The sequence below is a fragment of the Haliaeetus albicilla genome, chromosome 3 (genome assembly GCF_947461875.1).
Source record: "Haliaeetus albicilla chromosome 3, bHalAlb1.1, whole genome shotgun sequence".
Taxonomy (NCBI): Eukaryota; Metazoa; Chordata; class Aves; order Accipitriformes; family Accipitridae; genus Haliaeetus; species Haliaeetus albicilla.
Window position 1 is genome coordinate 29,869,875 of NC_091485.1, and position 26,439 is coordinate 29,896,313.

Here is a 26,439-nt window from a genome sequence, read left to right on the forward strand (position 1 = left end):
TGTTAAGTTTTCTACCATGTTAGAAAGTCCGAGTGAACCTCGCTGGGCTCTGACGAGCTCCAGAAGCAGCACAGTGGGAGCCAACGCTCAGAAGCAGGAAGGGAGGTGGGAACACACTCCCCGCCTGGCAGCCATGTGCTGTTGAATCACTTCCTATGTCACATGAAAGTACATGTTTCTGGCTGCAGTACCACAAGCAGCTGATCTGACCGACAGCTCACTGCCACCAAAAACGGATTCTCCTTTTCCTCCCCCAGTTCCTCCCACAACATTCTCCTGGAGAAACTGGCTGCTCATGGCTTGGACAGGGGTACTCTTTGCTGGGTAAAAAACTGGCTGGATGGCTGGGCCCAAAGGGTTGTGGTGAATGGAGTTAAATCCAGTTGGTGGCAGGTCACAAGTGGTGTTCCCCAGGGCTCAGTATCGGGGCCAGTTCTGTTTCTAACATCTTTATCAATGATCTGGACGAGAGGATCTAGTGCACCCTCCGTAAGTCTGCAGACAATACCAAGTTGGGCAGGAGTGCTGATCTGCTTGCGGGAAGGAAGGCTCTACAGAGGGATCTGGACAGGCTGGATCGATGGGCCGAGGCCAATTGTATGAGGTTCAACAAGGCCAAGTGCCGGGTCCTGCACTTGGGTCACAACAACCCCATGCAGCACTACAGGCTTGGGGAAGAGTGGCTGGAAACCTGCCCAGCAGAAAAGGACCTGGGGGTGCTGGTTGGCAGCCGGCTGAGTAGGAGCCAGCAGTGTGCCCAGGTGGCCAAGAAGGCCAACGGCATCCTGGCCTGCATCAGAAATAGTGTGGCCAGCAGGAGCAGGGAGGTGATTGTTCCCCTGTACTCGGCACTGGTGAGGCCGCACCTCAAGTACTGTGTTCAGTTTTGGGCCCCTCACTACAAGAAAGACATTGAGGTGCTGGAGCGTGTCCATAACAATGAAGCTGGTGAAGGGTCTAGAGAGCAAGTCTCATGAGGAGCAGTTGAGGGAACTGGGGTTGTTTAGCCTGGAGAAAAGGAGGCTGAGGGGAGACCTTATCACTCTCTACAACTACCTGAAAGGAGGTTGGAGTGAGGTGGGTGTTGGTCTCTTCTCCCAAGTAGCAAGTGACAGCACGAGAGGAAACGTCAAGCTGTGCCAGGGGAGGCTTAGATTGGACATTAAGAAAAATTTCTTCACCGAAAGGGTTGTCAAGCACTGGAACAGGCTGCCCAGGGAAGTGGTTGAGTCACCACCCTTGGAGATATTTAAGATGTGTAGATGTGGTGCTTAGGGACATGGTTTAGTGGTGGACTTGGCAGTGCTAGGTTTGTGGTTGGACTCATTGATCTTAAAGGTCTTCTCCAACCTAAATAATTCTATGATTCTTGAAACCATCCTCTCAAAGGGAATATCTGGCAAGGTCGAAAAGGATGTTTCATTTGATTTGTTTCTTTGGATTCTTGGGATGAGGTAACTACACTAAAGTAATGAAATTAGGAAAGGGAAATCACTGGTTGTGATATGGAATTTTGACCATGGAAGCCATTTAAAATCCTGGGATGAGCTCATGGAGACTGGCTTGTATGTAGCCACACCAGTGACAAAAGCACCGTAACTCAGCATGTGCAAAACTGGATTGGAAGCTATGTTTTAAAAGTACCTCAGAAAACACTCCTGCATCACCATGGCCTTGTCCTGTATAATCTACACTGTATTCCAGTTTCAGATAACATTAATCCTACTGTCATACTGTGTGCTGAGTTAAACGTAAGAAATTCTGGTTAGAAACATACAGCTCAAGGAACAAGAATAAATCTCATGCAGTCACTTAAAACATTAACTGCAGTAACTCATTAACTAACTTCATTAAGAGATCAACCACTGTTAGATATATTTACCTCATGTATGTCTTTCATCCAGCTCGTTATATTTCGAAAACTGTCCAGATTTGTGATGTCATATACAAGAACAAAGCCTTGTGCACCACGAAAATAGCTGGTACTGAGTGTGTGGAATCGTTCCTGGCCAGCAGTATCCCTGAAAGAAATTTTAAGAAATCACACACAAACAAACAACAACAACAAAAAAGATGATCAAACTGCAGAACCCCCAAGAAAAATCACTTTATTTTAAGGAGTACTGTCCAAACTTTGAATGGTGTACCCTAACATGAAAGGAACAAGAAAAGATAAGGATGAGAGAAAACCTGGGTGCCAGACACAGCAGAGAAAGAAATACACTGGAAATCTATTCTGAATATTACAGCCCTACTAGGGAAGCTAAACCAGTGGTTGAAGTCTGAGTGTAACTTCAAGCCCATCATTGCTTCTTTATATGCAGTTAATCATTAAGATCAGTACAAGTCAGGTGATAAAAAAAAATAAAAATCTGGAGTACAAGCACTGCAGGAGTCAGATGACATCCCATATTCTGACATTTGTAAACTGCGACACAGACAGTAAACTGGTTTAGATCAAAGGTAGGTTTGGGGAAAAAGCCATAAAATACAGGGATGCAGAGATTCCTACACATAATTATGCCTTAAGAAAGCTGTAAACAAGTCTCCAAGACTTTTGTATTAAAACCCGAGATGGAGTAACTGCACATCTAATACTGGATAAATCATATACACAGTTACTTCCTGAGAAGTTAAATACTGGTAAATATAGATAACCTTCAGTATCGGATGCCTAGAAAGATGGCTGTCAGTAGCCCTACACAGCCTTTAGAAAAACCTCAAAAAAACAAAAAATAGAATGTAAGTTCCCGAAGATTCACCTTACTAGCTCTCAGTGACCCTTTTGAACATACATTTGATGGGTAATGAAATATCAAATTTTCTTGCTTTGTCACTTCCCTCAATGTTCCTATACAATTAAATATACTTAATATGGATCATAGATCCGCATTGTTTGTATGCTGCAACAGTGAAGTTTTATTATTGAAGCAGCCTAGCGACAACCCTCTTTTTAACTACGTTAGTTGCTGCAAAAAATATGCTCCCCTAGGCCAAATTCAAATTTTAAAATGACCTAGTAGGAACAATTCCACTTTAGGAAGACATGCAATTAAAAGCAGATGAGATTTTTCATGCTGTAATGCAATTTAGCTGGGTCTCATTTATGATATAAATTAAAACTTACCATATCTGAAGTTTCACTCTTGTACCATTAAACGTTACTGGCTTTACTTTAAAATCAATGCCTAGAAGAAAGAAGAAACATTTCTCATAGCATGAATTCCTTTTGAAAATTGTTTCTTAGCTCTAGTTATCATGCAGTTTTGAACAAAAAGTGAAAAGGAACTGTATCAAACAAAGAATAACTAGCCAACCACATACATTCAAAATGGAAGTTGTAAAAGGGAATTATTCAATGGTGAACACAACTATATGCCAATACATTACACAAATACAATACAAAGCAATGCCAATACAAAGCAATGGAGGGGCAGGTCAAAGCAAAGGTGCAGATATTCTGACACTACGTGTAGGTATTTCCATGAATAGGCAAGTGACATGACAGCAGTTTCATGGCCTATGCACAGTAATACTTGGCAGATATACTGGCGATTACAGTTGTTTCCAGTTTCATCACAACAGCATGGTAGCTATGAATGGGGAGGTAGAAATGCTTACAAAGCTGTTACATGTACAACACCATTTTTCTGTCCTTACTTCCAAATCCCTAAAAAAAAAATAATCTAGGGTTACATGAACATGAATAGGAATTAGCTGCACTAGTTAAATACAAAGACAAACATACACTAGATTTCACAAAATGAAGATAATTGTCTCTACAGCCTTAATCACTGTGTATCCCAGATGCAGAGTGCTAATGCTAAAAGCAAGCATTAGCACTAGAAATCAGTGCAGAATGTTGTCTCTACATACACTACAGATCTTTCCTCAAAGATACTTTCTTTATAATTTATAGTATTTTCCTTTATTATATTATCAAATTAGTACTCCAAATGTGGTAGATGATACCTGGATTTATGGGTTGTTGGAGCTTCAATCTTAATATTAGAATCTGCCAGCTATCAGCTGCCATCTTAGAGTGATGCATTTCCTCACAGTTAACCATTTTTTTTCCAATTACTTCAAGTGCTGAAATTTGAAATACCATTCTATAATTTCTCTGCTCATTTTTTTTTCCCCACTGAAAAACAATAAGGCTATTTTTGTCAATTATATTAAGTGAAGTTAAGGTGACATTGCAATAGCTGGCCATACTGCATGGTCAAAATTCCATAAGGTCAAAATATGGCTACTTAACATGACTTGAGTGGCTTTTCACTAGTAGTAATGACATTTGAAAGAACTAAACAGACTGAAAAAGCACAAAAATTTTAAATTAATACCATTGCACTGATTTCTCTAAGAACCTGTCTGCCAAATGACTTCATCAAAGGAAAGCATCCATGGCAATAAACCAAAAATGCAGTAAAGGAAATGCTCCCTTCCGTTTTACTGATGGATGTATTGTGCACAAAACTTTGACAAGTACACTCTCACATGCATGATTCCAATGCTATTAACATTTCTGTGTCTATGTGTGGTAAAAGAGTTTAGGTAGGTTTTTAAAATTATTATGATAATCATGTCCTTCACTTGATGAATTTTTATTGAAGCTCCAATGGAAAGGAAAGATGAAATAATATAATTGGTATCTGTAATTAATATTACACAAAGCTTCCTTGATGGAATTAATAATGTCAGATGGAAATGTAATTTAAGTCAAATTTGCTCATGTAAGGTGAAATTCCAACGTGATGGAAAACATTCACATGGTTTTGTTTAATTATCTGTATCACTTTCTACAGCTGATGTTAGAGCAGTTGAGAGGGACAGAGTACGCACTGGAAGGCTGGAATGTCACTTTCAAATGGTGCGTTGGGAATACATCAAAAAATTAGAATCCAGCCAGGGATTCCCAGACCTAGAGGAAACAGTTCTTAGTTGACATACATTTTAATAATAAATTACTATAAGCTTTTTTTTATTTATAAAAAGGGAAGCAGAGTGCTGAATCAGACTAAAACTTAATCTAAATTAAAATAAGGCTTATTGACTTCTTAAGTCAACTTCAAAATTTATTGACCTAAAAGGTCAATGAATGTTAGTGAAAAACAGAAGTCAATATGTTCTGCATGCATGAATTGTTCATGTCTTTATATGAAATTTCCAGCAAACTTAGCAAATTGGAAAGACAGAAAAGAAAAATGAGAAATACAATGCCAAAGACAGCTCACAGATTTCAGATGCTTTTAGGCCCATGTATTATACAACATGATCAACATAACAAAGCGAGCATTGATTACTGCTCTTGAGATGAATGTTATTTGAATGCAACAGCTTGTACTTGCTTCTTTTAAGCTGTCAAATAAAACCAAGAAGAGGTATGCTGGGTAGAAGTTCAAATTCTAGTTGTTATTTCCAAGTTTTATAGCCATGAGATTAATTTCCTTTCTTTATGTTCCAAATAATAAATATGCCAATGTTAGGACTGAGGCACCTTAAAGACAATTAGGTCTAAAAAGCATCAAGATAGTCAGCCGCAGGGGAACTCAGCTGTGAATTGCTCCTCTGTTCCCTCAATACCTATAGAATAGTCTTTGGCCATCTGCAAAAGTCCTCTTCAAAGAGAAAATTACAACACACTTTTCACTTCGATACAGCTGGCAAGTTCCTGATATAAAAGACTAAAAAAAATACGTTTATCCAGAGAAGATATGAGTTTGAGCAGCTTAGCAGGATGCAAGTGATAGCAGGGACAGGGTGGTCCATGCCCAGGTGCAGGTTCTACCTAGCCCACTTACTGTCATACAGCATCTTCAACTCTAGAAACAGGGAAGCAGTTGGTCAATTGGCAAATGCCCAGTGAGATGCTGTGGGTTGAGTTTCCACCGTGTTACTCCTACCCATACTTAACCTTTACCAGCTGTTGGTGCATTACTTGAGTCAGACTCTTTTCCTGTACATGTCAAGGAATATCTGAAGCGGACTGGTATCTGAGCAGTCACAAGTACTAATAATTACCGTTTTGGTAAGAAGAACAACTCCTGGGATAAGATGGTTTGTTAGGAAAGTAAGAGCGAAAAAAAAAAAAATCCAGCCTTCTAAAAAAAAAAAAAATAATTAAGATGCAGATTACTACTAGCGTTAATAACACAGGACATCTTTACTTCAATATGGTTCATTTTTGTTGATTAACTCTATTTTTTTCTGAAGTATCAGGGAATCTACGCAGACTTCAGAACTGGTTCTCTTAATTTATCACGCATTAGAAAAAATGTGTAAATCACTTGAATTTGCAACCTCACTCTTAATTTTTTTTTTTTAAATATAGGCATTAAAAAGCAGAAGTTTCCTTTTGAGGAAAAAGTAAAAATAAAATTATCTTTTTTTTTTTATGTTTTTATCCTAAAGTGGGAGTTGCACCACTTTCAACTATGACAGGTTTGGGAGGACTCACACCACTACAGAAACATTTCTCACAGAAAATATGTGTGCTGCAGGACCACAGCCACTGTAATACAGCAAAATAACAAACTCGCAGCCTGTGAGACCAGAATCCTGCTCACTTGTATACAAAGGGGTTTTGTTCATAAACTTTCTCTATGGCTTTATATGCAATGCCATTGTTTAAACAAAAACATTTATTCTTTATAGTCTATTCATAATACAATGCATCTGCCTTATGATGCGTATAAGTTTAATTAGAAAACTATAACTGCTTATAATTTACCCAAACTGTGTAATTGAAGAGGAGGAAGGGCACCCAGCCTTGAGTGTTTAAGTGCTGCATAAAAAGCTTTCAATGAAAATTTATTGTGGATGCATTTTTTTTTCCATAAAATATATAATTTTAGAAAAGTTCACTACTACTGGAGCCTACTACAAAATGTTTGGGTTTTTTTTTCCCCCCGGCAATAACACTAGGATTTTTCCTAGTAATACGAACCTGTGATTCATCATGACACAGAAATGAGACTTTCAACAACCTTTTAACTTCTGTGCCTATGACCCTTTGCCACTAAGGAAGGTGGTGGCACATGGTTTTGTCAGGGAACTCAGATGGCTGAGAGACTGCACAGCCTGGATAATCTTCCCTCCACTCGAATCACTGTTCCAGCTGGACGGGTTGCGTGAAAAATCAATTAACATCAGATGAACATTCAGTAGGCTGCATGACAGGCAGGGATCATTTGACTGAGCTTGTATGAAACAGGCATCCAGATGAAAACAGGTTATTTGTTTCGATGATGTCAACAAAGAGGGAAAAGACATCACAAACAGAAAAACCATTGCATTGTGTCTTCTTCCTTTACACTGTTACAGGCCACAACCTATAGGCCACGCTCTCAGTTGTAGCCAACTTCATTAAAAAGAAACTTCCAACATTACTCTTTTGGAAGCCATCACTCACAATCCCATTTGTTTTAAAAGTCTGAGCTCTAATATACCTCCTAAGATGGAACTAAATGGAACATGGTATTTCAGAAATTACTTTAAAATCACATTCAGATAACAAATACCACATGTGGATGATTCATTTACATTTCAGATAAACATTTGCTTAAAAAGTTTTTATATCTCTCAAGAATAGGTTTCAGGAACAGTAATAAAACTACTAAGGTTAATCTCAGTCCATAACTGCCACAAAACTCTTTTATCTTAACTATTCCTTAAAGTATTTCAACCCACAACTTGGAAAATATATTCTTAATATTACCACCATACAAGAGTTTTTGACTCCACAGTGGACTGAATTAAAAGAAATTGTGTCTCAAAATAACAACCTCATGGTCAGGAATCTATGTTCCAATATAAAACGCATCAACAAAGCTGATGTTTATTTTCACGGCCATTCTTTGGTACTCCTTGCTAAGCCTGGTAACAAGTTGCCTGTTGTAAGAATCAATTTCATGATTTCACTGCTAGTTGTGTTCTTCCCTTTTTGTTTGTGTTGGTTTCAGAAGCTGCTTTGCAAGAATGGGCAAGAAAATAAAAAGTGGTTCAAGTTCAGCAGTTCTCATGTGGGCAGGTCAAGTCATCTCACATACATTAAGTAATTCCCTGGACGAACTGCTGCCACAGCTACTACCTGTTACTTATTCAGTTACGCCAACTCCTCCCACACCGAAAAATGTATAAAAGAGCCATGCATATTGCAAATGAAGGAGTATGCAATTTCTTGTTCATACTTTCTCTTCAAGAGCACGGAAAATGAAAAATAATTCTTAACACACACACACACACACACACAAACTTTTAAAAATTAGAATTTCCCAATCAGAAATTGGGAAAATCTCCACGGCAAATCAAACCACAGGTTTTCATGCTGACGACCCCGTTTTCAGCATGTGGACGGTCAACTTGCCGTTCCCCATGGCACCGTGGGGCTGGCGTACCACGGCAGTGGGGAGTTCCCCATCACCTCCCATCTGCAGAGGTGGTGGGAAGACAGCATGGTGGCGCAGCACAAAACTGCCTTGGTCTGGCAGGGCTAATTATGTGCATCACACCAACGGCTCTGCTTTAATGATCATGCACGCAGCTACCTGTGGTAGAAGGTATGTTGACTTTACACCGTTAAAATTATTAGCACAAGGTTAAATCCCTTTCTAGCATGCAAGATGGAGGAGCTGGATATTTTACTGATGTCTGACACCTCTTTGAGGTAGATACCGTTTTCTCTGCACCTGCAGAGGTGTACGGCAGCACGGCCTCCGTCCGGCGCCGCGGGCAACAAGGAACATTAAGAAACAAGTTGTTTTCAAAAGTTTTAAAAAAAGATTCGGTTCCGAACGCCTCAGACAAACAGCAAGGACAGCGTGACAGCCGGCACAAAGAGGTGCGGGAGCCAGGCTGACACGTTTCCCGACAGCCTGGCAAACCTCCGCGAAGGTTTAAGCTGCTAGTCGTGGCCCGACACACCCAACAGTTTAACAGAGGGAGATGTGACAGCTCCAAGACGGGCAGTGCCGAGCCGCCGGTGCCGGGAAGGTCGTGTCTGAACCGTGCCCCCGCGGCCTGCGGGCAGGAGGCGCGCCCGCGGCGGTGAGGGAGCCAAGCGGGCGCCCAGGCGGCTGCCGGCCCACTGGGACACTCGCCAGTCCCTCGGGGCGTGCGGCGAGCGCGGGCGTGCCCACGCAGCCGCCCGCCGGCGGGGCTCCGCTTCGCGGCGGGCTGCGGGGGCCGTGCGGCGGCCTGGCGGGCAGCGCGGGGGGGTACGGGGCGCGGGCGCCGAGGGGCGGCGGGGGCGCCCGGCGGGCACGGGCAGGTGCCAGCCCGGCGGCTGCCTGGGGGCCGCCGCCGGCCCGCGGTCACTCACCGATCGTGGCCAAGTAGGAGGAGGTGGGAGCCCCGCCGGGCGGCGAGCCGGGCTCCGTGTACCTCCGCACGATGGAGGTCTTCCCCACGCAGGACTCCCCGGCCATCACGATTTTCACCAGCAGCGGCGCCTTCCCCGCACACCCCTGCCCCAGCCCCGCCATGGCGGGCGCCGAGTGCCGGCCGGGGCGGGGCGGGGGCCGCGGGGCCGCGGGCCGCCCCGCTGTGAGGGAGCGGGCGCCGGCCCCGCCCGCGGGGTGTGTGGGGGGGGGGGGGGGGGCGGGCGGCCGGCGGCCGGGCCCGGGCCGGGGCCGGGGCCGGGCACCATCTCCGCCGGCGCCTGCGGGGCGGCCGCCGCAACCCGCCCCGCACAGGTGGGCCGGGCCGCACGGAGCCCCGGATGCTGCTGTGGAGTGCCGGGCTGCGGGGGAGCGAAGCCGGCTTTTTAAACCGGTTTTCAAGCGTAGAGCGTCTGCCTGCTGCTTTTTGCAATCCGACTGAACGTTGCCGTCCTTACGCAGCCAAAATTCTGCGCGCGTGCTATAGCAAATACGAAAGCGGTCAAGCCCTAAGTTATTTAATTCCTGTGGTCGCTAAAGAGAGAAAAACCGCGACCAAAACGGCTGACGTGAGGCAATGCCGTGCTGTAAGGCGGTGCTGTGGCCTGCAGCAGTCCCAGAGCTGCAGCCCACCGCGGCCGGGCGCCGTCGTGCCGAGGCACCAGGGCTGCGCTCACCCGCCCTCTCCGGACCGGGCCTTCGCTCTCCCTTAGCCGCCGTCGACTGCCTTCAGGTGACCGACTGACAGACAGCCGGACAGCCGCTTCAGGTGACGGCCGCTGGCGCGCAGCCTCCACCGCCACGCTGAACTGGGCCGCGCTGGACCCCTTGCAGGTCCTCTGCAGGCTTCCCCACGCTGCGCTTCAGCCGTGGCCCTCAATTAGGGTTATGAAATCATGCCAAGATGCGCTTTTTTTCGTGAAGTTGCATCACCGGGGAGGAAGGAGGGAACTTTCACAACCCCCATAACAATTCCCCCGAGAAATACAGAAATAAACAGTCTGGTTTCTCATTACTTCCTAGCATTACAGACAGAGGCGGGGGAAATCGGTTTTAAGTATTTCCTCTTTTTCACTTTTGATTCATTATCATCTGACAGTCAAAGTGACCTCTAATATACAAAAAAATGTGTATATCTACGGTGTAGGCTTGGCACATGTATGTCTGGATGTTTTTACCAGAATCCCACATTGCCCAAATGATAGGGCCCTTGGCCATTTGCCGATGTGCACGTTCAACTTGGCCACAAGTTTAGGAGTGGGATATATTTGAATTAAAAGTACTAACAGACATTTACAAATTATTCGCTTCTATCTAGGCCTGTAATGACTCCCCACAGGTTTTGACATTTTCATCTTCAACCCTTCAAGCAACCCCTCAACTGATTCATGTATCACAGAGCAGTAGGTGTAACATACTCGCTTTTTGTGGAGGACAATTTATGACTGGGTGAGTTCCACCTAGCACAATTCGGGACGTCTTCTTGTCAAAGGCCAAGTATTATTTCAGGCTTACTTCCCCATCACCCCACTCTGAACCACACACCAACCCACACCTCAGCTTCGCACTATTGGACTGGTTAGCCACAAACCTTTAGGACTTTGTGGTAGGAGATCTTCAAAGGGTGGCAGCAACTTGTTTCTCAATCAGTGCAGTTTCCTTCATTTCTGGAAGAACGAGAATTTCTGCTGCAAGCTGGGAAATAATCAGTAGCAAATGACTGATAAAATCAACTACTGAGTTAGCTGGTCTTTTTAGGAGTGACCTCTGAGATGTGACTGTGTAAAAAAAGCCCTACTACCAAAGAAGGCATCAGTCAAAGTGTTCCCATTAGGGACAGAGAAAGGCTGTGTATTGGTGAGACTGAATGCATTCTTGAATGACTGTTGGCAGAAGAAGTTGACCCTACAGGATGCTTTCAGCCAACACATCACATTATGAAAGCATTTGGGGAGCCTGTCCTGTACAATAAAGCTGCAGGCACGTGGGTTGCTTAGTTTAACAAAACAAAGCCTAGGAGGGAGTGTGATTACTCTCTGCCAGGGATTAAATGATAAGGAGGTAATAAAAGCTGCTTAGACAAAAGGATAATAGAGCGAATAGCTATACACTGACCATGAATATGGCCAAGCTAAAAATTGTGAGGTTTCTAATGATATTTCAGAAAATTCTTGCAATTGAGGTGATTGGGAGAAAAATCTTAGTAAAGGCAGAACAAGATGAATTTGTTAGGGAGGCTATAACCGCCTGCAACAGGGAAGGACTGGACTTCATAAACCAGAACTCTTCCTATGAGAAACATCCCCTGCTATCTCAGCAGCCCTGTGAAGTTCTGCTTCCCCGTGCAGAAATTTGAAGCTACTGTTGGTCTGAGCAATGATGGGGTGCTAGCATCTTCTGGTAGCTCTCATGGATCAGGCATCTTCTGGTAGTTCTCATGGATCAGAGGTGACAATATGTATGGGGAATCTGTAACACTTGTGGATAATCTAACATCTGCAGCAACAGACGGGTGTCTGCAGCCAGCTGTGAATCAGTCCTGCTCCAGTCCTTCTGTCAGTGTGGTTGCAGGAGTGAGGACAAGGCTGGTGCTTCGCCCTGTAGGTGGATGCTCTAGCATGGGCTTGGCAGATGCATGCATGTGGGCAGCACATTGGTTTATAGATATACCATAAGACTTTGTCTTTATTGTGGAGCCTTCTCCCCTTCTCGACTCTAAAGCTGTTCTTCACAAAATAGCTTTCTCCAAATGAGGGCAACACTGCAGCTGCCTACAGCAGTTAGATTTAGGTGATAGCCTGGGCTGATGGTGTTAGCAATGATGCTACATTAGCTCAATCTTTACCCTCTGTTGTCTGTCAGGCCAACCAATTTAAATTAAAAGGCTCTCCACAGTATTTTGTACATTGAAATGTTGATTATGAGCAATGTGCAAGGCAGGATTCTAGCTAATTTCCTAACAAAACTCCAAATGCCCAGGGTTACCATTGCTATCAGTGAGTTAGAGTATCACTTTCCTCATATTCCTATCCACAAGGGGACAGTCTTTCCATCTCTTACCACCGACTAAAACCATTTAAAAGTTAGCTCCTTGAAAAGCTACCATTCAATGAATGAAGTTTGATTTTTCTTTAAAATTCATGTTTCATGCTTTATCAAAAAGTTCTGGATCTTTGTAAACTGTATGATGTTACTGTATTTATAGAGCTAATAATAAGTAAAGTTAGTTTAATGAAGCTAATGACTTGAAAATAATGACTATGCAGCTACAAGACAATCAGTGCAAAGCACAAAACAAAGTTTCCATGATATTCACTGAGATATCCTTGGAAAGGATGTCTTTGCCTCTCATTCAGCGTTTTTGATTGCTCACTTCCATTTCTTTGACTCTATCTTTCCAGTAACGTGACAAATAGTAATAATAATAACAACATAATTTTAAATAGCATTTAGACCTGTTCATTTTCACACAGAAAAATGACTAGAATTATTAGAATTTAATTTTATAAAATGTTGGGTTATTACAACATTGCATTCATTTTCACTGAATACTTGTAAATGATTAGTGTTACTTTTGTAGATATCATACATTTTCGCTTCTTATCTGGAATGTTCAGTTTAGGAATAACTGCTCAGTTTACTCCCAGAGTACTGGAGGACTTTGGGCAAAGAAGATAATACTATATTTTTTAATTTGGAAAATGTTCACACAAGTTTGGGGATTCACCTCCTGGTTTGCTTTAGTGGGGCATATTACCCCAATCTCTCCTGATGAGTCAATGAATTTTTACAGCAACTGATTTTTCATACAGCCAGACCCCTACAAAAGGTGGGCTAACTCTTCAGTGCAGTTACAGAAACTACTGAAAATTACTCTGAATGCAGGAAGGAACCAGATTGATTCTTCAGCAGCATATTTCATGGAAAACATCCAGCATAATCTTGTCACTAAGCCTGCTTTGGACATTCTTGCAAGCAACCATTATAAAAAAAAAAACCCACAACAGTTAAGGAGATGAACGTAACTATATGCCAAGGATGAAGAAACAGCAGCACTGAAGTACAGCCCAGTTTCTGAAACATAATGGTACCGTTACAGATGCCACAGCCTCCTTAATGAAATAAAGCTTAAAAAATATTGCAAAGAGGTTAAATGTATTTCAATTTGAAATTATTTTGATGGAATATTAGAATACTAATGCAATTACAAATATTAGCAGCATATTCATGCAAGCTTTCCTGAACTCAAGGTGTAAGCTAAAAATGGTAATGAGAAGAAAGAGCAAGGTTTAATTTGGATTTAAAATCCTCAGTACTAAGTCACTGCTCATGTCAAGATTACTCACTGAATAGATTCTGTTAAGTGACCGAAGTGAAACTCTTTGCTTTCATTAGCGTTGAGATAAAATGACTTTTGAGTGGACAAAAGTGAGGTAAATTACTCATGATAGGCAAAACAGGGTTCACTAATCCTTAAATGAAATTTCTGGGCCAACTGTAAAGTATTTTAGTTATTTAAGAGAGAGGATTCGCTGTTAAACTGGAATATAATTTTTAAGATTTCATCAGAGAACAGGGCACCTCTCCGAGTCTGAATGACTCAAATGTGGGGTTACTGATGAAAACGCTGTTGAAAAGTGATTGCAATGAGGTACCTATTGTTTATAGCTGCTTATGACCTGGTTCGGAGTTGTAGGGGCTTTTAATTTTTTTTTTCCTTAACAATAGAAGTCATCATTACTTACTGGGTTAGCTTATTATCTCCAGTTAGAGTATCCCTCGGTACCTCCAGATTCAGAGTCACATTTCTGACCTAATAAGGAAGACAGATATTAGCAGAAGAAACCGAAGTAATCCAAGCCTTACATCAGGGGTCCTGACCCCTTCAAAAACTTAAAATTGAGACCAACAAAGAGACCAAGCAAGTGTGGTGCTCAGCCCTGTCCAACATTGTTGCTCTTGGACCCACAGAAGTTGTTAGCTATGAATATTTAGTAGCTTCCTAGTAAAATTGTCACTCAGCAACTTTAAGAACACTTTTTTAAAATTAAAAATATTAAAGTTCCCATATCAATAAAGGTACCCTTTCTTCTGCAGCATATGATTTTTTCCCGAATCTGGAGCAGCAGAAGGAATAGCTGTTTTAAGAGACCATACTGACTGCCATCTGTATAGTTAATAAAATCCTGATGATACCTGAAGTTTGCTCCGAAAAACTCACAACATCTATGGCAGGGTCACGAATGTTTTTTTTTTCCCTTAGCTTGAGCCTGCCTCATCTCTAGTACTGAAATACCAGTACACTGGTATTGAAAATGAAATGAATGAAATGAAATCAGAAATTTCTGGGAAACCAAACTTTTGACCAGTTCTAGTATCTGAGTGATCTACTGCTGTCAGTCACTCACTGTCAGCCTTGCTTACTGAACAGCCTGAGAAGTACGAACTTTAAATACATATACTCCTCCCAGAGTCTCTTTGACTTCCCTGTTACTCAAAACTGTGCTTTCTTTGGGTCGCTGCTTAATTATGTGGTCAAGATTTTCAAAATCATTATTCAGTGTTACATTTCTAAATTCATATCAGGAACTTCAAAAGTTACCTTGCTGCACAAATGCTAAATGGAAACTGCTGGACCCACAGAAATTTAGTAATTAATTTTGTTGCCTACGTAGAGCTTTAGACAATAAGATATTAAAAGCTAATTCTTTAAAAGATTCATTTACCCTCCAGATACTTCATAAAGATTACGTTAATGTGTTTTTATCAGATAGAAATGTTTGAAATATTTTATGTGCTGGGTTGCCAATAGTTATCTGTGCGGAGTGGGGCAACGAGATGATGTCTTTGCGTAGGCAGTTACTGACCATGTGGAGTGAACTCTTGCAGCAGACGCTGCGGAGCCCTGGTGAACACCCCCAGCTGCACACTTGGGAGTTTCCGCACTGCTCAGAAGTGTTTCAGGTGTCTCAAGCACTACATGTACCTCTTATTTATATTATATTTGCATTTTTTGCCATTCAAAAGCCATCAGAATGCACATAAAACCACATTAAAAAATGAAGAGAGCATAGACTAAGGTGCCTCCTGTCTAAGCAGCCAGTAACTCTGGGAGAAAAGGAAATTAGGTTTGATATGACTCATCTTCATCAAGACTAGGTTTTCAGCTCTGTGAGTTTACAAAATAAATATTTAGCCCTGGCTTTTTGGGCATTGACATCAGGCCACTTGTCTATAATTTCACAACTTCACTTTTAGCCTTTTTTTAGATAAATGCTTTGCCCATCTGCAGGATGCAAGTTAGCAGCTTCTCTTTTTTCTAGGTTTCCAGGAAGTTTGTCAGGTTGTGTCTCCTATGGCCTGCAGCCTCTTCTCTGAATTCAATAAAAATTAAGTGTTTTGCTATGAATTACCAAATAAGCATTTTGTGACTCTCTGCAACAAAAGTTGAAACATATTGTAAAAAGAATAGGATTCATTTGGAAGAACCAGACCTTAAAAATTACATGGGTGTTAGCTTGGTGGTAGAAAGCATCTTTTCAGAGAAAAAATGCTAAAATGATTTTTTTGATGCAGGGCTTTTTTGTGTATTTCCAGGATTATATTAATCTTGAAAATTATTATTCAAATAAAGAAACTGCTATAAGAGAAAACTGAAAGACAATTGTTTAGCTGTTACTGATAAAAATGTGTGTTACCATGATAAACTGAGGAAAAAGGGATTAAGGTTTTAGCAGAACATGTATAAGAGTATCATAGTCCTGATTCTTTACTCTATTATACCAATTTTATTAGATGGTCCAATAAATTATATTGGCTCAAAGGTCAGGCACTATATTCCTAGCAGAAACATTGCTGCAAAAGTTTAGAAAATATTATTTATTTCGAAGGCAAATGAATGTGAGTAGATAAAACAGTTAAATGCAGGGAATTCAGGCTGGCTCTGCAAAAGTCATGCAGTGCACATTGATATCATTACCTTCATGTTGAGTATGTGCTCAGCTCAACAAGGAGAAATTAATAAACACTTCTCAGGATTTAGATAGTGTATGGGCTGAAAGCCAGAGACACATGGCCATGGTATAGAGGAGGCACAACCCCACTGTGTGTACGCACACTGCACGTGCGGACGAGCAGTGCAGGTCAGCGCCAAGCAAAGCACAGCGGCCGCATCCAGGCACGGAGCAGTGGGAGGGGTGCTGGGGAGATGAGAGCTCGGGAGCAGGAGGCAGTAAGGGCTGTTTGCCCTGGGTTAGTTCAGAGGGACTGGTGAGTGTCATTAAAAAATCCATGTGCTATTAACACATCTCTGGCCATAGTGAAAGCAGTGATTGTTTGGGGAGAGGTTTGGTAGGTCAGTGGCTTAATGAACTGGAGAAGGGAGAATATTTTATGCAGAAAGTACTGCTAGTGGTAGTGGGAAGGGCTGTGAGAACAGGGCAGGTGAGAGATGCTAACTGGTTCTGCCGTGGCAAAGTCAAGAAATCAAAGTTGATAAAAAGGGGAAAGCAAGTTCTCAATATACTCGAAAGAGGCAGCGCGGTGGTTATGGTAACAGGTAATTTCAGCTGATTGAAGTGAAGTAAGATGAGTAAATGAAAGATGGGAGGATTTCTGTAATCAGAGTGAGAGGCAGTTGAGGCAGAGAGAAATATTTCTGTTACAAGGACAGCTAGGAAGGATTGATTCTGATATGTTACAGAGAAAGAAGCAATAGGTCTGCAGGGGACTTTGCCATAGGCATCTATATTATTTGGAAAAAAAATAATCTTAACATCACAAAAACAACCCCGGAGAAGGAAGAGAAGGTGGAAAGATACGTTATCATCAAGATATAAGGACTGGGGGGGACACTAAGTACATGTGCTCTATTGTGATTTTTCTTAGCATGTCTAGTGTCAGGAGCAGTGTAGACCGAGGGGGCTGATTGATCTCCAAATCAGGGGGACAGGGAGTAGAAAATCAGAGCAGAGGTAGAGGTGAAGGACTGAATTCATCCTCGCAGGAGCCCGTAGGCACAGTTTATGGGAACGGTTTCCTACAGTGCTTTCAGATCAAAACAGAGCATGTGGCTTAGAGAGGTCACATACCAAAGGCCAAGCAGCCATGACAGACAGCTTTGATGGGAAGCTTTACGTACTCTTCACGCTACTTTTTTACCTAGTAATGGAAACAAAGAGGAAACCATGCAAGCAGTCTGCTTATAGACAAGCCTGAGAACACACAGGCTACACCTGTATCACCTCTAGTAGAAATACCCATATTTCAGTTCAAGTTCACCAAGCGAAGGTGCTGGAGGAGTAAACCAGTGAAGATGCTCCATCTATCCTGTAGGCATTAGCTCACCTCCCCTGGCTATCACTCACTGGCTTGCTCCCGTCTCCATGTGTCCTGCCACGGCCAGTCCTGCTAGTTCCCATGCCGGATGCTCGTCTTCCACATCTGGACTTGCCATTCCAGCCCCAAGGTGTCTGTCAGCCCATCACAGGTGAAGTTGAGGCCACAGCCCTGCTGCCTGTGGTGGAGCATCATTTTTGGAGGAGAGACGCCGGTATCTGCTGGTGGCAGCATTTAATCCTCTGAGCCTTGATTAGCAAACTGTACAGCAGCTGGCAACTCCCCAGACAGGTCAGCTTTCCAGGGCAGGACTCTTCTTCCATGCCCAAGAGCACCCAGCTACCCCCAAACCCTACCATAAGGGCAACATGAGCACGCATCCTCCCATTTGTCATCAGTAACAAGTGATGCCGGCAGGGAGCTCCCAGTGAGGAGCTCTCACATTTGGACTGTACCACTTCACTGTGAAATCACCTGATTCCCCTGACCTTCAGATCTGCTGGACCCATCTCCAGTCCCCACTGGTCATGGGGCGCAAAGCTGGGACTGGGCTGGGTGCGCTCAGCGGTGGGGGCTTGGTAGACCCCTTTTTTAAAGGCGCTTACAATTTGAAGTCACCTTCTCAAATTGCCCTCGTGGTCTTGGTTAGTGCAGGTTATCTGAATGACTGTCCGGAGCAGGGAATAGTTTTTAATTTATTTTTCGGTGACTCTTTTCTGATTTAGTGGAGGTTGCTGGTTTTATACTTGTTTTCACCGGTCTGACTATATTTTCCTATATATCAAAAGCATGCAGAGTTGCAGATAGACCTTTTTATGTATCATATAAATCTGTTTAAGTGAATAAATAAATAAACACTGCCACAATGGAGTAAAAGTGAAAGATTGCATTGATGCTATTAGGAGTAGAAATATCTTGGAAGTACCACTATCAAATCATCTGTGAAAATGCCATATAGGCACATGCACACACATAACCCACAGATAGTATGTTTTCCCTCAGATAAATGTCAAAAATCCAGGCGTCCGTTTTCATTTAAGTACCTGACATATTCTTCAAATCCAAAGTGCGCTGGGCAGATACCAGAGCATCTTCCATTAATCCTTAGAAGATTTAAATAGCATTTTATTTATATTTAGCATTCTGAAAGCACAAAAGAGAATAATAAGAGTATTTGATGCCTAGATCTTATAGGCTTCTTCCTGAAAAAGACTGCTACAAGAATAAGGCTAAATCAGTAGTAGCTTAATCTGTTGTAGAAAATGTAATTTATGTTGCTATGTATCATGTTAACGACTCTGAAACAATGTGCGCATTATATTTTTTTTTCATTTGCAATTTGGGATTCTCAGAATAAGAGATGCAGAGACAAGGATAACCCATGTTTTCCATGAGAGATTCATGGAAACTGAAAAATAAGGTCTTTTAATAGTTCATGATAACTGTTTTTCTTGGCTTAAGTGTAGGTTTTAAAAAATGGTGCTCATTGTTTTGCTTGTAGTTCTTTCATGCATGGACAATCATGCTGATGATGCATTTACTTCAAGTGAATTTTCCAATTGAAAAAGTGCTCTTGAGTAGTTTAAGTACTATGAATCACCAAAAACTCATCTAAGTCCCATAAAAGCGCTGGCTGCAGAAAGCAGCCCTGGGAAGAAGACGTATTGGGATTGTACTGCATGACTCAGTTGAACGGAAATATATTTTGTCAACACAGAAGAAGTTGAAGAACCTGACAGTTCTGTAAAAATGAAATTATAATCTGCTAGAAAGACAGAAATTAACTCTGCTGCAGCCCCCCTGTTATATCCCTCAGTTGTTCCTCACTGGTCTGAAGCAGAGATTCTACACCTGAGAACTTCAGTCCTTGAAACACAGGATCTTTGTGGGATATATTTCATTCCTCATCTCTTTCTCTACTTTTTATTTCGCTAATGTCTCCCCTCCTTCCTAGTTTCCCTTGGCTTATTCTGACTGTTGGAAGTTCTCTTTTTCCTATTATCATGGCCTGCACCATCTGGATGAGTGTTTCTGAGACAATGTCTTGTTAGTATGAACAAATGAAATCTATTTATTTCTTACATAATAATATTTCCACTGAAACAACTTTGAGTCATAAGTATTTGGGAGGGAGACATTAGTGATTTTTAAGTTATTATGCAGTTCTTATGTAGTTTTTGTTTAAGGCTACCTTTGAAAGCAGATAAAACTATTCACTAAATGACAGCATTCAAGCTTTTCAAAATTGCAAAGTGTTTAATAATAATTTCAAAATGTTAAGCTATTGGCTTAGAATTTATTTTTAATTTATGATATAACTTAAGGTTAAAAGTTTTTAAAAGTAATTTAAATATGCTGAGAGTTTTAAAAATTTTAGTTTAGCTTTCTGTATCTTGGATAGCACTGTATAGCCTCAAGTGAGCAACGCAAGTGTAGGGGGTTTCATTGTGTTTGGAATTTCTGTCAGGATCAAAGGCCTTGGGGCCCAGATCTGGTCACAGACTGCTGAGCCCATCTGGGAGGGTCACTGTGGTCATAGCATCTCTTCTGCTTGCTGCCACTTATGCAGCGGTAGGTTAGTTGGTGGTGGAGCCTGGGATGGTAGATGGCTTCCATCTTGCCCTGGTGAAAGAAAGTATTTTTGCCCACGTGTATCCACAGAAAACATTTTCATTTTGATCGTTTTCCCAAGATAATTTGGATACAGGTTGAGATGTTTAACATGAGCTAGGGGAGCTTGCACGAGTGGTCTGGACGCCGGAGAGGGGGAGCACGGCTGAGCCCTGGCCATCAGTGCTGGCAGGCTGCCCACTGATGCAAAACATCATATATTTGCCATCAGCTTGGTTACTGCTCCTTGGGAATCTGGAGCAAGAGTGCCTGAAATGTGCCTTTAGGGTGGAATATACCTGAGAAAATTTGATGGTTTATCCCATGTTTTACTTTTTGGTGACATCATTGATTCACAAGCTGGTTAGCCTTACTTTGGGGATTAGCATTCTCATGCTGTTCTTTGAAATAAAACACTTTGTGAAGGTGAAATGTAATTACGTAGCTCATACCCTCTGATCAGGTATTAGAACAGTAACTGTAGAGCAAGCAGGAATAAATAAATTGTCTTTTGGCCTCTACAGCTTCCTAAGCAACATGGATGATATCTTCCTCTTCCCCTCTAAAAAAAAGTTTAAAAATATTGGGGGACATATGGAAGGGAGGGAAGCTATATGAACATGAATGTTTAGCACCTGTTGAAGAGAGATGTAACAGAGGATGCAGTTGTGCCACAAAGGTATGCAATGATCAATGCTCAGTTCTAACTCGGCCTAATCCTCTTGAAGACATGCCTCCCTTAAGTAAAAGCTCTGTTTTAAATCAAGTACATTTTCTTTGATTTACAGTCAAAACAAATCAAACTTCCATCCAGGTCCACACACACACACACACACACACACACACACAAAGGTGAAAGAGCGATTGGGCACATCATTTGAAGTATTGATTAAGCAATTGAATGTCATTTGGAGAGACAGTAAAAAAGTGTTGAGAAAGTCCCACGTGCCTTGTTTAGCGAAACAGACTCCTGCAGGGGGACACACAGGTTGTACACCTGCATGACAAACTCGTGTCCCCCTTCCAACAGAAAGCAAATAATTAATTTTACATTTCCAAAATGTATCTGTTTGCAGTTTGCCTGGAAACTTTAATTGGTGCTTTCTCAGGGAACGCCATTCTGCTCAACATTATTTTTGTTAAGCTTCTCTGTTTTTTTGTACACCAGAAATTTTGAAGTCACTGCTAGGACTTTTTAAAGGAGTATGACCAGGGGAGCTGATGATGTGCTGCCCGGTCACACGCACAGCTCCCATTTTCCCCATATGCTACTCCGTACAACTCTGCTTACCCTGTTTTCACAGCTGCCTCATCCATCATCTCCCATACCCTTCCTGGGGTTTCCACCTTGCTTATCTCTCCAACACTGTGTTTCATGAGGCATAGGTAGGACCTGGTGTAATGGGAGGACCAAAGAGGTGAGAGAAGCCACAATGGGGGACACAGGGGCTGGTGAGTTGTTAGAGAGAAAATTGAAGCAGACTCTGAAACTTGACTCTTCTGTCCTTTACAGACTATAGTTTGTGCTATACTGGGGGCATGACTTTTCTTTAAATCAAAATCTGAGAAGTGACCTGCCTCAAAGATGACTCAATTTGTACTTTTGAATCTGGGGTTGTTTAGATTGAGGAACAAAATTACCTTGGACTGCTGCAGGCTGTGGCTAACCAAAACAGAGCTGGCAAGCCAACGGCAGTGCTGTGGTTGTGGAGACTGAGGCAACTGTGGCTGTAGTTTATCCACAAGTGTGACCATCAATATTTTCTCTGAAATAAGGATAGTTAGCAGTGAGGGAGTGCTCCAAAGCTCTTCTGGAGCCATTGATCACACACATTACAAAGCGCATAGGAGTGTGTCAGCTTAAAAGAGTGCTGCTTGATGACCGGTGAAGTTGACCAAATCTCACCTGCAGAAGAAGCTAGAGATGAAAACAAGTAATGAAATGTGTGGCAGATAAGTTACATGGGTGTCGTGGTTTAACCCCAGCCAGCAACTAAGCACCACGCAGCCGTTCACTCACTCCCCCCCCATCCAGTGGGATGGGGGAGAAAATCGGGAAAAGAAGTAAAACTCGTGGGTTGAGATAAGAACGATTTAATAGAACAGAAAAGAAGACACTAATAATGATAATGATAACACTAATAAAATGACAACAGTAGTAATAAAAGGATTGGAATGTACAAATGATGCGCAGGGCAATTGCTCACCACCCGCTGACCGACACCCAGCCAGTCCCCGAGCGGCAATTCCCCGCCCCCCCCTTCCCAGTTCCTATACTAGATGGGACGTCCCATGGTATGGAATACACCGTTGGCCAGTTTGGGTCAGGTGCCCTGGCTGGGCATGAGAAGCTGAAAAATCCTTGACTCTAGTCTAAACACTACTGAGCAACAACTGAAAACATCAGTGTGTTATCAACATTCTTCACATACTGAACTCAAAACATAGCACTGTACCAGCTACTAGGAAGACAGTTAACTCTATCCCAGCTGAAACCAGGACAATGGGATAAGCCTGGAAAATTATAAACCTAATGCTATCTTTAGAAAGCAGAGAAAGGAAGAGCCAGAGACTCAGGGAACAAATAATCAAACTAGCTGCAAGGACAAATTGGATTTGTCAAGTACAAATTGTATTAAACCAGCCTAATTTCCTTCTATGACAGGATAACAGGCCTTGTGGATTAGGAAAGAAGGGATAAGAGTCCATAAATCATGACTTTGGGGAGACTTTTGTCACAGTTACATGTGGAATGCCCATGAGGAAGTAAGGGAAATATGGTCTGGATACGTCAGTCCAAAACCACTTCAAAAACTAAAGGGGATAATTGATAGATCACTGTTGCACTGGGGCATGTTTCAAGGGGAATGTCCCAAGAGGTCTGTCATGGACCTGGTAATACTGAGTGCTGAATATTCATTCAGAGTAAATTTCAGTAACAACATTGCTGATGAAATGAAGAGCATATTAGTTAAATTTGCAGAAAACACCAAGCTGAGAGAGCTTCAAACATTTTGAAAGGCAGAATTAGGATCCAGACTATACCCAGTTTCTTGGAGAAGGCAATGAGTACAAAATACTGTGCAAGTTCATAAGGAAAAGCACTACACTCAGCAAGGAAAATCTGCACTCCAAACCCCACAAAACTGGGAATAGCTGAAAGTATTGGATAAGGTCTGGAAGTTGTAGCGAGTATGAGTTAATGATATGGCAAAAAGGTCAACATTGTACTGGGCTGTATAAGAAAAGGCGCTTTGTCTGCAATGTATATGAAGCTTTCTTCCTCTGCTCAGTGGAGGTCTGGTGTTCAGCTGGAGAACGGTGTCCAGTTTCAAACACTTAGAGCACATAAAGAAAAAAACAAGTGAAGTAAGGTAGATCCGGCCATTTTCTTTATTCTCCTCTAAACTGTGGCAAAATTAAAGGAACCAGGCGTGTTTGACCTAAACGAGAGAAATTAAAGCAGACAGATTAACCATCTTCAAAGACATAAATAGCAAAGATGGCAGGAATAATCCCAAAGAGGACAACAATAACCTGTCAACAAGCAGTAAGGAGTCTACATTGCATCAGGAGAGATTTTGGTTAGATATTATGAAATGTCTGAGAGCAACAACAACGAGGCACCCTTACAGATTATCTAGGCAGATGCTAGCATCTTCATTGTTAGGGTTAGGTTCTGGTTAGGAAACATTGAATATTGCTCAGGAAAGATTAGGTATAGCTGACGAGTGGATAGGTGGTCTTTCCAAGTCCCTTCCTGTTTATGATGGCTCTATGTATGTGTTGGATTAAATATCAGCATAATAAAAGAAACTCAAAACAGTTTTCAGCCACTGGATGTAATAGTAGGATTTCAGTATCAGAACATCAATGTTGTAATTTCCTGTCCTTGGCAAAGTAGAGTGGGAACTGACCCTTTGTATAGGCAGTGTAGGCATCTGGCTGAACTATTAGATCACTGAGCCCAGCAAAACAGCACAGTCCTGCTCTCCGTGCTGCTTACTCCAGAGCCCAGGAAGCCAGGCTGGGGAGGGCAAGGCAGATTGACCGAGCTCGTGCTGGGGTGAAGGACCCTTCCCAGGAGCATTACCTCTATCCTCTGGAAGAAGAGGGTGTATCAACACCTTGGGTCCAATCCAGCACTGTCCTTTCCTTTTGCTTTTCCTGAGGCAGGAGTAGAAATATGCTTGTATGTTGCTTACCCTGTTGAGAAGCCTGTGTGAGCTTTGCAGAAGGGGGAGATACCACTCCCAATAAACTTTTACTCTGTGACTTTCTCAACAGCCAAAATTTTAGCAATTCTTTTGCTAAAGTCACCTTTGTCTGGGGAATACAGACATCTCAGAAGAGGATTTGAGGATGTTTGAAGTCCTTCTCTGTGATCATGTTTTATAAGCCAACTGGATTGTGAATTGAAGGTAACTGGATGCACTGATGTGATGAGCTAAAGACCCATATGACAATTAATAATTCTATCTAAATAAAGTTCTAATTCAATATTTTTGGTAATGTAACACTAGATGTAATAAAAGAGAAGAAAGTCTTCTTTCTCAGCTTTTCACAGACAAGTTTTAGACTAACCCTGCAAACTCCTGCCTTCATGCTTAGCCTGACTGCAGCAGGGCTGTTGGCAAGTATGTGAATTTAAGCAGATGGACAGGCATGGATTTACAAGAGGCACTAACTGGTATCAGTATAGTAAAACCAACACATTCTCATGCCATGCGATGTGCCAACAGTCATACAGCCGTACAGCCTCTTTGCATTCCCCCGTTTTGATCAGAGTTTAGGATGTGCAGAGGTGCAAGTCTTTGTAAGTACAGTAAACTTCTTTCTTGAAGTCTAGGATCGCTCAGCACTTCTTGTCATTAAAAGTGGAGGCTTTACAACAGAGTTCCTTCCTGTCTTCTGGAGCCAGAAACGTGGTACATGTAATACAATAATATGGGACTCCTTGGGACAAAAGTGTCACACACAGCAAGGGATAAAAAAGCAGCTGAAGCTTTGTGGTTCAGCTGGGCCCCTGGTGGAATCACAAGACAAAAAGTTCAAAGCCCGAATTGATTTCAGGTTTTTGAAGGACCTACTTGGTGATTAAAGATTTCAGGTCTTCACTAAAGCTTTTGATAATATTTCTAACATCAAAACTCTCTCAGAAAGATGGATGTATAATGGATCAATAAGAGGAATGATTTTTGCATTGCCAACCTTTCTTTGCAGTCACATGTTAAAGACAAAGAGGAGATATCTTCTGTCAATCCATGGCTTTTGAGAAATTACTTAGCCTCCACTGAGTCACTTATCTTTGTTGCTATCCTATCATTAATAATTATATATAAATAATACAGATGCTTCTCTCATGCAAAAAGGAACCCCAATAGCACGTTAAGGCTCTCCAGGCTTCAGTTCCAATCTTCTATCACTTTCTGTGCTGTGTAAATAAATTCTGCTCCCTGTAAAGGCAAGGTTGAACACATATATGTCACAGTTCAAAAATGGTCTGAGGTGCACGCTTCTGGCTCTTGGACAGCATTTCAGCAGGCACAGATCTGCAGCCCACACTGAATGGCATATGCTAAATTCCTAATCGTGTTGTAGATGTGATGGTCTACAGATATGACAGACACAGACTGCAGGAAGAAATGATACTTTTTTTTTTCTTGGAGAAACTGATATAGCTGGAAAAATAGCCAAGTTTTCAGGCACCAACTTCTCTGCAGACAGAAAAAGCTAGAAAGCTTCTCTATGTTTTTACAGCCAGATCAGTGGGCCTAACGAAAGATATCATCTTTCCTGACGGAGTTGCCCCACTGCAGCTGGAACGGTGGGACTCGTCAGTGCTTGCTGGTGGTGTGTGCTGGCGCTGCGATGGCACCTGCTGTGGGAGCCTCCATGGGGACTGCGGTCCCCCTGGACACGGTGGAAGCGGGACAATGTGGCAGCGGGAGTTGAGTGGGGCGAGGAAGGGAAAAACCTCACCATTTGCCCCCACAAAGCCCACCTCTACCCTGCAACCCCCATCAGGCTTTAATTTCCCCTGAGCCATCAGGCACCCCAGCTTTGCCCCTAGTTTGGACAACGTCCCTGCCATCTCTATCCGACGAGCCTT

At 42.3% G+C, this 26,439-nt stretch overlaps 1 protein-coding gene across 1 annotated transcript in view; it reads right to left on the minus strand.

Moving 5' to 3' along the window:
- LOC104314242 (ras-related protein Rab-10) overlaps positions 1-9,649 on the minus strand; it is a 33,463-nt gene extending 23,814 nt beyond the window's left edge. Inside the window, 4 exon segments of the mRNA XM_069779243.1 lie at positions 1,883-2,021; positions 3,128-3,188; positions 9,323-9,605; positions 9,608-9,649. Of these exon segments, the coding sequence (XP_069635344.1) occupies positions 1,883-2,021; positions 3,128-3,188; positions 9,323-9,605; positions 9,608-9,649 (525 nt within the window).
- Between the last annotated feature and the right edge of the window lie 16,790 nt (positions 9,650-26,439).